The sequence below is a fragment of the Dioscorea cayenensis genome, unplaced genomic scaffold (genome assembly GCF_009730915.1).
Source record: "Dioscorea cayenensis subsp. rotundata cultivar TDr96_F1 unplaced genomic scaffold, TDr96_F1_v2_PseudoChromosome.rev07_lg8_w22 25.fasta BLBR01000910.1, whole genome shotgun sequence".
NCBI lineage: Eukaryota > Viridiplantae > Streptophyta > Magnoliopsida > Dioscoreales > Dioscoreaceae > Dioscorea > Dioscorea cayenensis.
Window position 1 is genome coordinate 108,426 of NW_024087301.1, and position 12,448 is coordinate 120,873.

Below are 12,448 nucleotides of genomic sequence, written 5' to 3' on the forward strand. Positions count from 1 at the left end.
ATTGTAAAATATAAATATGCTAAGGACAATTGAATTTGCACCATGAACACGGTGAAATAGGATTGAGTAGCACACCTGGGCCATCATCCTCACTTCCAAGGTCACCCAAAAGAAATTAAAACGTCCATGTCCTGTTCTATTTTTGATGATGATACCTTAGGTTCTGACTTAGTTTCCTTCACTTCATCCTTGGAAACAGGTGTAGCAGTGGAGGCTTCCCTTAGTCTATCACTTGAACTTTGTTCATTTGCTTTCATGGTCACCTCCTCTGCATACTGCTTCTCATAACTGATTGGCAGAACAACAGGCTTGTCAGGAAGAACCGAGGGCAAAACAATGTACATTATAAAAATCTCACTTCTTCAGAAATATGGTAACAAAATCATCCCATTACATGATGGAAAATGTCAAAACAAGAAATCAACATAGCTAATTGAAAGAAATGGTCTAAATTCATTTTACAAGAAAATATAATAGGAAGATAAGACTTTCCAATCAATAATCCCTTATTACTCGCCGAAAAACTCGCACAGTTGACATGGAATAAAAAGGAAAATAAAAAACAAGAACCAAGTTCAGACACCAAATAGAAGTGCATGCACAGACATTCAATTGACAACATATCAAGGTATTGTAGTCTGGTCACTTAGTAAGCCTACAATGATATTGTAAAGCAGAGTCGCAATTACAACCAACAACCAACCCTTCATTCCTATCCAGCTGGGTCAGTCTAGTTTGCAAGCATTAACAATCAATTGCCAATTGCCAATTGTCTCACAAAGCATCTTTTTCATTTGACACCTCAGACAATTTTATTATATTCTCCCAACAAGATAAAGCCTGGGCATCATACATCAAGATTGTTACAATATTTAGTTATGCATCTCCCATATAAAACTATCCATATAGTGTGCACTTGAATTTATGAAGCTTGACTAGTTTGTGATATTACATTGTTTAGGATCTCTCCTCTCTCAATCATTTGAAAAGGGAGAATGAGGTTATTCAACTCAGTGAATGAATCTTTTAATAGTTTTCATTGACAAGATTGGAAATGACAGTAGAAAAGTGACAAAAAATCTAACTTAGCCCTGCCATTGCAAAGCTAGCTTCTATGGTAAAAATGGTATGAACTAGGAAACCAAGCGTAACCTAGCATTTGATAATAAGTTTTTGGGAGGATTATCCATCTTGTCTCTAAGCATAAATTGTTGTCTTTTAACTAGAAGAGAGTTATAAACTAATAATAACTAATAATAACTAATATGCCGATTTTTCAGGTTGCCTAAACTCTGCAGTTATGAACTCGACAAGAATTGAGTTATTGTCAAAACATCGAGTGCTCACCATCTTTCCATTCTTATCAAAATCATCATCAAATCCATCATCACCTCCATCTGAAAATACAGTAAGTAGAACAAAATGAGACGGAAAAGAAAAATAATTTTTCAACAATCCATCAAGAAAAATAATCGATAAGTATCGTAAAATATGAATATGCCAAGGACAATTGAATTTGCACCATGACCATGGTAAAATAGGATTGAATAGCACACCTGGGTCATCATCCTCACTTCCAAGGTCACCCAAAAGAAACACATCCAAGTCCCTGCTCTAACTTTGATGATGATCCTTTAGTTTCGACTTAGTTTCGCTCACTTTTATCCTTGGAAACAGGTGTAACAGTAGAGACTTCCTTTAGTCTGTCGTTGAACTTTGTTAATTTGCTTTCATGGTCACCTCCTCTGCATATTGCTTCTCATAACTGATTGGCAGAACAACAGGAAGGACTGAGGGCAAAACAATGTGCATTATAAAAATCTTACATCTTCAGAAATATGTTAATAAAATCATCCATTCACACATTGGAAAATGTCAAAATAAGAAATCAACATAGCAAAAGAAATGGTCTAGATTCATTTTTAAGGGAAATAAAATATGAAGATAGGAGTTCCAATCAAATTCCCTTATTCCTTGCAGAAAAATGCACAGAGGTGACATGGAATAAAGGAGAAATAAAACACAAGAACCAAGTTCAGGCACCAAATACACATGCATGCATGGGTATTCAATTGACAACACATCAAGGTATTTTAGTTTGGTTACTTAGTAAATCTATAATGATATTATAAAGCAAAGTTGCAATTACAAAGAACCCTTCATTTTTATCCAGCTAGGTCGGTCTAGTTTGCAAGAATTCACAATCAATTGGCAATTGCCTCACAAAGCATCTTTTTTTCATTTGACACCCTCGACAAGTTTCTTATACGCCCTCTACAAGACAAAAACTTGGGCATCACACATCGACACCATTACAATAGCTTAATATATTTCCCGGGAAGAAACAAGGAGCTACATCATCAGTTAGTTGTGCATCTCCCATATATAGTGTTAGAAGAGGGAAGAAGGATAGAGGAGAGAAGAATGGATCAATACTCATCAATTGATGTTAGAAACAAGTAATCAAGGGGCTACATATAGAAGAAACACATACAAGTATACTCCACTACTCATGTATATATATACATACATACATCTAACACCCCCCCTTCAAACTCAAGGTGGATCATGTGTCTTGAGTTTTGATAACATAAACAGATGCTGATCACGTGTCTGAGCCTTAGTGAAAAAGTCAGCCACCTGGACCTCTGTAGGAAGATAATGAAGAAGACAGTATGAGCACAGATATGACAGCGGGTGAAGTGGGCATCGACACCAATGTGTTTGGTCAGCTCATGCTTGACTGGATCTGCTGCAATCTGAAGAGCTCCCGTATTGTCACAGTGAATAGGAATAGGAGAATGAATCGGGACACCAAAATCCTGCAAAATCGAGCGAAGCCAAAGCACCTCCTGTACAGTAGAAGCTATAGCACGAACCTCAGCCTCAGCACTGGACTTGGCAATAGTTTGTTGTTTCTTGGTCTTCCACACAACAAGTGAAGACCCAAGAAAGATACAATAGCCAGTGACAGAGGCTCGATCATCGGGAGAACTAGCCCAAGTAGCATCCGAATAGGCCTGTAGCTGAAGAGTGGACCGATGAGAGTAGAACAGACCACACGAGGCAGTGCCTCGAAGATATCGTAACACCCGGAGAAGATGTCCATAATGAACAGAAGTAGGGGCCGCAACAAACTGACTGAGAATGTGCACGGCATGAGAGATGTCAGGACGTGTGACAGTAAGATAGACCAAGCTACCAACAAGATGCCGATAGCAAGAAGGATCCGGTATGGGAATCTCATCAGAAGCACGAAGTTGCAAATACAACTCCATCGGTGTAGCGGCGGTACGAGTATCTGTCAAGCCAGAGCGAGCAAGGAGGTCAAGAGTGTAACGCTGCTGGGATAGTCGATAGCCATCAAGATGAGATGTGATCTCGATACCTAGAAAATAACGAAGCGGACCAAGATCAGTCATCAAAAAAGTCTCACATAGTTTCTGCTTCACAAAAGCAATGTGAGCAGAATCATCACTAGTAAGAATCATATCATCCACATACAAAAGAAGAATGGTCCGGCCACGGGGTGAAGAATGAATGAAGACTGCCGGATCATGTATGCTCGGAGTAAATCCAGCAGCCTCAACAACTCGTGCTGAACCGCTCAAATCAGGCACGAGGAGCCTGTTTGAGACCATAGAGAGCGCGGCGAAGGCGACAAACAGATCCAGGAGGTACCTGAAGGCCAGGAGGAGGAGTCATGTAGACCTCCTCCTTTAGGTCCCCATGAAGAAAGGCGTTCTTCACATCAAGCTGATGAAGAACCCACCTACGAACAGCAACAACAGCAACTAAGGTACGGACAGTGTGCATGTGGGCCACGGGGGCAAAAGTCTCCTCATAGTCACGACCATACTCTTGCTGAGAACCATGATCAACAAGACGCGCTTTATAACGCTCGAGAGACCCATCAGAACGGGTCTTCACCCGATAGATCCAACGACATGTAATGGGAATAACATGGGTAGGGAGAGGGACAATATCCCATGTGTGAGTCCGAGATAAGGCATCAAGTTCCTCAACCATGGCAGTCCGCCACTCAGGAGATTGAACCGCTTCCTTGTATGTACCTGGCTCAATGACATCTGAGATACTGGTGCTAGCAGAAGCATAACGAACAGAAGGATGTAAAGTGGAGCGATCTCGTAAAGAGTAAGGAGCAGAGGATACCTCAGGAGGCGGATCAGTAGTAGGAGAGACGTCAGAGTGGGCCTGCCCTGATGGAGTCACTACGGGATCCCGACGATGGTAGAATAAACGAATTGGCGGATGAGCAGGAGGAAGTGAAGAAGTAGGAGTAGACACAGTAGGAGACTCAACAGATAGAGGAGAAGGGGGGTCAAGAAAGGAGTGACTAAGAAGCTCGGGAAGAGTAATGATCGACGGAGAAGAAGGCATAGGAGAGGTACCCACAGGAGAAATGAGAGGGAAAAGGAAAGATAGAGGAACCGAAGGAGAGAGGGACTCAGTAGAAGAGGGAGAAGCGTAAAATGGGGTGGTCTCATCAAATGTAACATTATGAGAAATACGAATACGACGAGCAACGGGGTCATAACAACGATAACCTTTATGCTCAAGGCTATATCTCAGAAAAACACAGGAGACAAACTGGGCGGTGAGCTTGGTTCGCTCCAGCGCTGAGAGCAAAACAAAACAACGACAACCAAAAACACGAAGATGATCATAGCGAGGAGGTGTCCCATGAAGAGACTCCCCTGGGCTGCAATCATAAAGATGAGAGGAAGGTTGAAGGTTAATCAGATAAACAGCTGTAATAACAACATCATCCCAAAAGTGAGGAGGGAAAAAAGTACCAAGAAGAAAAGCACGAGCCGTTTCTAAGATATGACGATGTTTGCGTTCAGAACCCCATTCTGAGCATGAGCACCGAACAGGATAACTGAGGCAATATGCCCTCAGAAGATAAAAAGTTTTGAAAAGCCTGAGAAATGTATTCACCACCAGAGTCAGATCGAAAAGTATTGACTGAGGCAGCAAAATGGGTATGAACCATGGCTACGAAAGATCGATAGATAGATAATAACTGACTACGAGTATGCATAAAATAGATCCAAGTAAAGCAGGTGTAGTCATCAATGAAAATAACATAATAACGGTTACCACCTTTAGAAACAAAAGGAGCAGGACCCCAAACATCAGAATGAATAAGCTCAAAAGGAGCAGTAGTCTGAGATACACTCGTGGGATAAGGGCGTTGTAGCTGTTTACCAAGCTTACAGCCAACACAGATAATGTCGGAGGAAGGAGAGATAGCTCCTAAGACTCCAAGACGAACTAGAGAGGACATACGAGATTGACACAAATGACCAAGACGATGATGCCACATATTATGAGATAGAACTGTAGCATGACAGTGGTGAGTGGGCCTAGATGAAGATGACAGGTGAAGGGTATCCAACACATAGACTCCATTATGGTGGCGGCCGCCCAATCACCGCCCCACTCGATCCCTCGAGACATGACATGAGGTACGGTAAAAAAATAACCCGATACTATAATCGCTGAGTCGACTAATGCATATAAGGTTCATTGATAACCGAGGGACATGAGAGAGGTAAGGGAACAGAGAAGGCATCAGAAGAAAAATGACAAGTAGATGAAATAGGAAGGAGAGTGCCATCAAAAGTATGAACACCTGTGATGTGTAAGGGGTGGACGTGAATGATGAAGATGAGTGGCATCATGAGTCATGTGAGTAGAAGCACCAGAATCAAGAAGCCAGAGAGGACAGGAACTACCTAGAGCGGAAGGAGGAACCTAAGCCGACCGCGCATGGGTAGTGGAATCTGCTAGATAGGACTGCTGAAATTGGCGGAACATCACCAATAGTTGCTGATCAGCTGGAGACAGCGGAGTAGAAGATGGTGGAGTAGGGGCGGTGGAGGGGGAGAGACCTAGACGAAAGACGTACTGCCGGTGAGGCAAAGGGGAGAAGAGGTGGTGAAGGAGCAGTACGCGGAAGTCCACACTGCTTCTTCCGACAATCACGCTGAAGATGACCAAAAATACCACAGTAGTGACAAGTCATAAAGCGTTTCGACCATGTAGAAAAAGGCCGAGATGAGACAGGAGAAGCCGGGGGGTCTAGTAGATAAAGAGGGCGATAACACAACAGGGAAGTGAGAGACAGCAAGAGCCCTACCCCCCTGTGAAAGAAGCCCGGAAACGGGTCTCCTCAAAGACGAACAAAAAGTGAAGGCCCTCATCCAAAGAGTAGACCGAGGGGGCATGAAGTAATCGAGCCCGAGTTTGCTCAAACTCGTAGGCAAGACGATAATGAACTCATACATACATTATGTCTCATCATGGCTACGACGACGAGAGCAAGAGTCGAATAGTAAGGATCCGGGCAAAGATGAACAAAGACAAGAAGGAGGAGTCAAAGCATCAACTGATGCCATAAGGTGCACACCGACTATAGAACTGGGTCGACAGTCCTCACCCTCGCTGAGACTAGAGAGAGCCTCGATATAAGGTGTAAAGTTGTGCCCGGCCGGAACCACAAAGAATGACGCTCAAGATAGTCCCACATGTCCCGAAGCGATGGAAAGATCAACAATCTAAGTACGAATGTCAAGAGCGACCGCTCGAGAGATCATCATCTTGGTTGTAGAATCATCGCTGACCCCATTTCTCAAACTGCCGCTCAAAGGTCGTGGAGAAGAGCCGAGGCCCTCGTGGAGGCAGCAGTGTCAGAGAGAGAGGGGGCAGTGAGAGCAAGACATGTACCGTCAACGTGGACGTAAGAACGCCGGACACCATCGAGAATCCGCTTGATAGTGAGTCGCCAAGGAATATAGTTGGTGCCATCAAGCACCACATCGGAATGGTGGAGATTACGGTGACGTATCTCATGTAACATCCTACTGAATCCATAAGCGTCCCATCTCGGTACTAATATCCGCACTATCAAATGAATCACATGATGCACGCCCAATCATATCAATGTCTTTACTTTTGAAGGCAAAGGCCCAACACTTGTTGTCTTCATGTAATTGGAAAATGTAGGAAGCCTTGATTCCAGGAGCTAGGTGATGAGAGCAAGGAGGCGGGCGGCAATGTCCGGGCGCGGCGCCGGCGTCCGGTGGCGTGGCGCAGTGCACTGGAGCTCGGCAGCACCGGAGCGCGGGCACGGGCCGGGCCGGGCTTGGTCACGCGACGGGACTCGGGGCGCAGGGCAAGCGCGGGCGCGGGTTGCTAGCGGGAGGGGAGCGGCACTGGCGCCGCGGTGAGCGCCGGCGCCGGTGGAGGGGCGCGACGCGCACGTGGACGCCGCCGGTTGCGTGGGCGGCGCTGCACAAAGGGTGGTGGAAGCGTAAGTTTGTTTGTTTGTGGATCAAGGAAAGAGTGGATGAAGGAGAAAAGAATAAGAAAAGGATGTAGTGAGGTAGAAAATAAAGGAGAAAATGTCAGAGAGATGGCCGGAGAGATAACCGGAGAAGATGGCCGGAGAAGATGGTCGGCGAGATGACTGGAGAAGATGGCCGGAGAAGATGGCCGGAGGAAAGCACCTAGTCTGATACCATGTTAGAAGAGGGAAGAAGGATATAGGAGAAAAGAATGGATTAATACTCATCAATTGATGTTAGAAACAAGTGATTAAGGGGTTACATATAGAAGCAACACATACAAGTATACTCCACTACTCATGTATATATATACATACATCTAACATATAGAACTATCCATATAGTGTACGTGCACTTGAATTTATGAAGCTAATTGTAGAATTACTGCTACCCACTCTCCATACTAAAACAAATTTCAAGATATAATCCAATCCCTTTATAAAATGTTCCTAGCATGCAAGCTATGCATATAATTAATTTAGCATTTAACAACAATTTTTTAAAAAAAATACCAGCATAATCCAGCATCCACAAAGACAAATCAATAATTGTGGAGTGTTGATTGATTGAAGCTATGAAGTTCAACGATCTAAAGAGCAGTTATATAACAAAGATGTTAGTGTATCATATGGGTTGCTGAAGTTTATGTGAAGAAGAGATAGTAAGAAGCAATGAATGGCTGAGATGAATGGATCATGAGATGGAGTTTAAGTTCGAGGCATGCTGATGGTTGTCTGGGTTAAGTTAAGGGCATTATTGTATTTTCAGTATCTTTTCTTTTATTTATTCTCCTTTGTTTTGTAGTGTTTGACTGAAGAAAAAGGTGTGTGTGAATGAGTGTATGCTTTGTGTTTGTTACTGTTTGTGTTTCTTCTTCAGTTGTGCTTCCATGGTGTTCATTTCAAATTGATACCCGAACTTTATGATTCTTCATCTGCAAACTGTCAACAGTGGTATCAGAGCTTAGGAGTAAAGAGTTTTGCAGTGTTGGAGTGAGTTGCATCAAGAAGCTTGATATTTTCCCTTGAATTTAGTGTTAACTTAAAGAGGGTATGACTTCTAGTTCATCCTCTAACCCTGATATTGTTCAATCAGCTTTGCCTTTCTTTAGAGGAGAAAATTATGATAGATGGAGTGCAAAAATGAAGACCTTGTTTATATCTCAAAATATATGGGAAGTGGTAGAGAAAGGGGTGCTCTAAGAGGGAACATATGCTGAAAAATTGAAGAGTAGCAATGATGATGCTAAAGCTTTATATCTTCTTCAACAATCTATGGATGATAATCACTTTGATCGTATTGTGAGATTCACAAGTACAAAAGAAGCATGGGAGCATATTCAATCTGAGTATTATGGATCTTCTCGAATTGTTTCTGTGAGAAGACAAACTCTCAGACAGAAATTTGAAGTTTTGCAAATGAGAGAAGATGAAGGAGTTCAATAATATGTTTCAAGGGTTATTACTCTTGTGAATCAGATTAAAGGGCTTGGCTATGAGTTGGAAGAGAAGGAAGTTGTCTCCAAGGTGATGAGAAGCTTAACCATCAAGTATGATAATGTGGTTACTTCTATAGAAGAAGCTAGAGATGTTGATAAATTGTCCTTAAATGAGCTGAGTGGCAGTCTGCAAGCATATGAAGCAAGGCTTAACAGATTTGTAGATCAACCAACAAACAAAGTTCTTTATGTGAAGGGAGAGGCATCTACAAGCAGTGGGAGTCCTCTAGAGAGTGAAGATTGGTCATCTGACTTTTATAGAGGAAGAGGGTATGCAAGAGGCAGAGGTAGAGGTTTCAGAGGTAGAGGAAGAGGATATGATGCTGGTGGAAGAGGAGGTATGAATAATACAAAAGGTACTTTTGATGTTCCAAGAGGATATAGTTGTGATTCCCAGAGTTATGCTCAACTAGAACAACAGTATGGAAGAGGTGGTCAAAGGCAATCTCATAGAACAACAACTAATCAAAGAGGTGGAAGAGGTTCTTATCAAGGTGTTCAGTGCTTCCATTGTGGGAAATATGGTCATATCAAAGCTTATTGTTGGTCACTAAACAGAGTTCAAGAGCAAAATATTAATACTGAAGAGAGTCAACAATCAAGTGATACTGGTAGCTTGTTTATGGTTCATGATGCTACTATGAAAACTGATCAAGAAAATTCAGCTATTTGGCTTCTAGATAGTGGATGCTCTCATCATATGACAGGCAAGAAAGCTCTCGTTACTAAGTTGGATGAATCCTTGTGCCATATAGTGAAATTGGTTGATGATCAGGAGGTGAAAGTTAATGGGGAAAGGATCTGTTGCTATTACTCTTCAAAATGGAGAAAAGAAATTCATTCATGATGTATACTATGTGCCAAGATTAGAAGATAACTTACTAAGTGTAGGTCAGCTGGCTGACATGGGTTATATTATCAACTTCAAGAATAAGGAATGTCATGTTGTACATCCACAAACTGGTGAGAAATTATTGAATGTAAAGAAAAATAATAACAATCTCTATCCTGTGGAATTTGCTAAAATTGATACTGCAAATGATGAATGAAGATGATATTTCATTGCTTTGGCATCAGAGATTTGGTCATCTTCACATGCAGAGTCTGCAAACTCTTAAACAACAAGAAATGGTGGTTGGATTGCCAAGCTTACAAAAATTCAAATATTGTGAAGCTTGTATCTATGGAAAATTGGCAAGAAATTCATTTACTGAAGGCAGATCATGGAGAGCTAAACAGAGACTACATTTAGTTCATGCTGATGTCTGTTGGCCAATGCAAACTGAGTCATTAGGAGGGAACAGGTATTTTCTTTTATTTATTGATGACTATACGAGGATGTGTTGGGTTTATATGTTAAAGTTCAAGCATGAAGTTTTTTCTTGTTTTCAAGAATTTGTTGCACTTGTTGAGAGACAAACAAATCAGAAATTGAGAATATTAAGAACAGATAGAGGTGGAGAATTTGTATCAAGAGAATTTAATTTGTTTTGCAGCAGGTTGGGCATAAAGCATGAACTCTCAGCACCTTATTCACCTTAGCAAAACGGGGTAGCAGAGAGAAAGAATAGAACATTGGTAGAGAGAGCTAGAAGCATGATGAAAGCTAAAAATCTTCCTGTAAAATTTTGGGCAGAAGCAGTGTTAACAGCAGCATACTTGTCCAATATATCTCCTACTCAGGCTGTGAAAGGAATGACTCCTCATGAGGTATGGTTTGGTGTGAAGCCTAAAGTATCTCATTTGAAGATTTTTGGGTCTCTTGCTTTTCCTAAAACAATTGCTCAGAAGTCACAGAAATTAGATGAAAGGGCTCAAAAGGGTATTTTCATTGGATACAGTCAAAACACCAAAGCTTACAGAATCTATATTCCTGATTCTGGAAAATTAATTCTCAGTAGAGATGTCTATTTTATGGAAGATAGGAATTGGGTATGGAATGAGGAAGAAATTTCAGAAAATGTCTCTGCATCACAAGATAAGGCTGGAAGTAATTCAATCATTATTGGTTTTCCTGCTAGTGGTGGATCTCATGTTTCTCAAGTTGATTCTTCAAGGGTTTCTGAATCAGAAAATAATGGCATACCAAGTAGGCAAACAAGGGAAGAAAGGGATATCAGTGTAGATGATTCTCCAATTCAAAAGGTGAGATCACTTAGAGAAGTGTATGAAAGTTGCAGCTTTGCTTTATGTGTTTCGGATCCTGAAAGGTTTGAAGAAGCTGAAAAGTTAGAAGTTTGGAGAAAAGCAATGTGTGAAGAAATTAATTCCATTGAAAAGAATGGAACATGGCAACTATGTGAATTACCACCAGACAAGAGGATGATAGGTGTAAAGTGGCTCTATAAAACAAAATTCAAATCAAATGGAGAAGTAGACAAGTACAAAGCTCGGTTAGTAGCTAAAGGATACAATCAGGAGTATGGAGTAGATTATGAGGAAGTGTTTGCTCCAGTTGTGAGAATGGACACAGTGAGAATTTTCTTGGCTCTTGTAGCTTATAAAAAATGGACTGTTTTTCAATTGGATGTAAAATCAGCCTTTCTGAATGGAATTCTTGAAGAAGATGTTTATATAGCTCAGCCAAGGGGATTTGAAATTCCAGGCAAAGAGACCATGGTATATAAACTAATCAAGGCTTTATATGGTCTGAAGCAAGCTCCTAAAGCATGGTATGAAAGACTAGATACTTGGATGCAATCACAGGGTTTTCAAAGAAGTCAGATGGAACATGCATTGTACAAAAAGATTGAAGAAAATGGAGATATACTGCTGGTATGTGTCTATGTTGATGATCTCATATATATGAGTTCATCAGTATTAAAAGCAGAAAAATTCAGAGCTGAAATGAAAAGAGAATTTGAAATGAATGATTTGGGTGTGATGAAATATTTCTTGGGCTTTGAAATTCAGCAAGATCATGTTGGAATGCATATGTCTCAAAAGAAATACACAGAAGATTTGTTGAAATTATTTCATATGCAGAATTGCAAGCCTACAAATGTTCCAATGACCATTGAAACAAAGTAACAGATTTTTGGGAAATCAGAGGAAGTAAATGCAACTCTATATAGAAGATTAATTGGAAAGTTGCTCTATCTAACACATACAAGACCAGACATCTTGTTTGCAGTTAATTTATTATCCAGATTTATGGCAAAGCCCACTAGAGTTCAATTTGTTGCAGCTAAGTATATTCTCAGGTATCTTGCTGGATCAATTGAGTATGGCATTCAATACTATACTGGAGTTAAATGTATTTTAGAGGGATTTTCTGATAGTGATTGGAGTGGAGATTTAACTGACAGAAAGAGCACTTCAGGGTATATTTTTAACTTGGGTACAGGAGCTGTCTGTTGGTCATCAAAAAAGCAAGAAATTGTTGCTCTATCAACTACAGAAGCTGAATACATCTCCCTTTGTTCAGCATGTTGTCATGGAATCTGGATGAAAAGGATGTCAATAGAATGTGGTATGACTTGCAATGATCCTATTACACTGTGGTGTGATAATAAATCCAGCATTAATGTTGCAAAAAATCCCATTATGCATGGCAGAACCAAGCATATTGACATTA

At 41.1% G+C, this 12,448-nt stretch overlaps 1 protein-coding gene across 1 annotated transcript; it reads left to right on the forward strand.

The window, feature by feature from the left end:
* The first annotated feature begins 8,647 nt into the window (after nucleotides 1–8,647).
* On the forward strand, nucleotides 8,648–9,718 carry LOC120255260. Its single transcript, XM_039263123.1, has 2 exons — nucleotides 8,648–8,749; nucleotides 8,852–9,718. The coding sequence occupies exons 1-2, from the start codon at nucleotides 8,648–8,650 to the stop codon at nucleotides 9,716–9,718; spliced, it is 969 nt and encodes a 322-aa protein (XP_039119057.1).
* The last annotated feature ends 2,730 nt before the right edge of the window (nucleotides 9,719–12,448 follow it).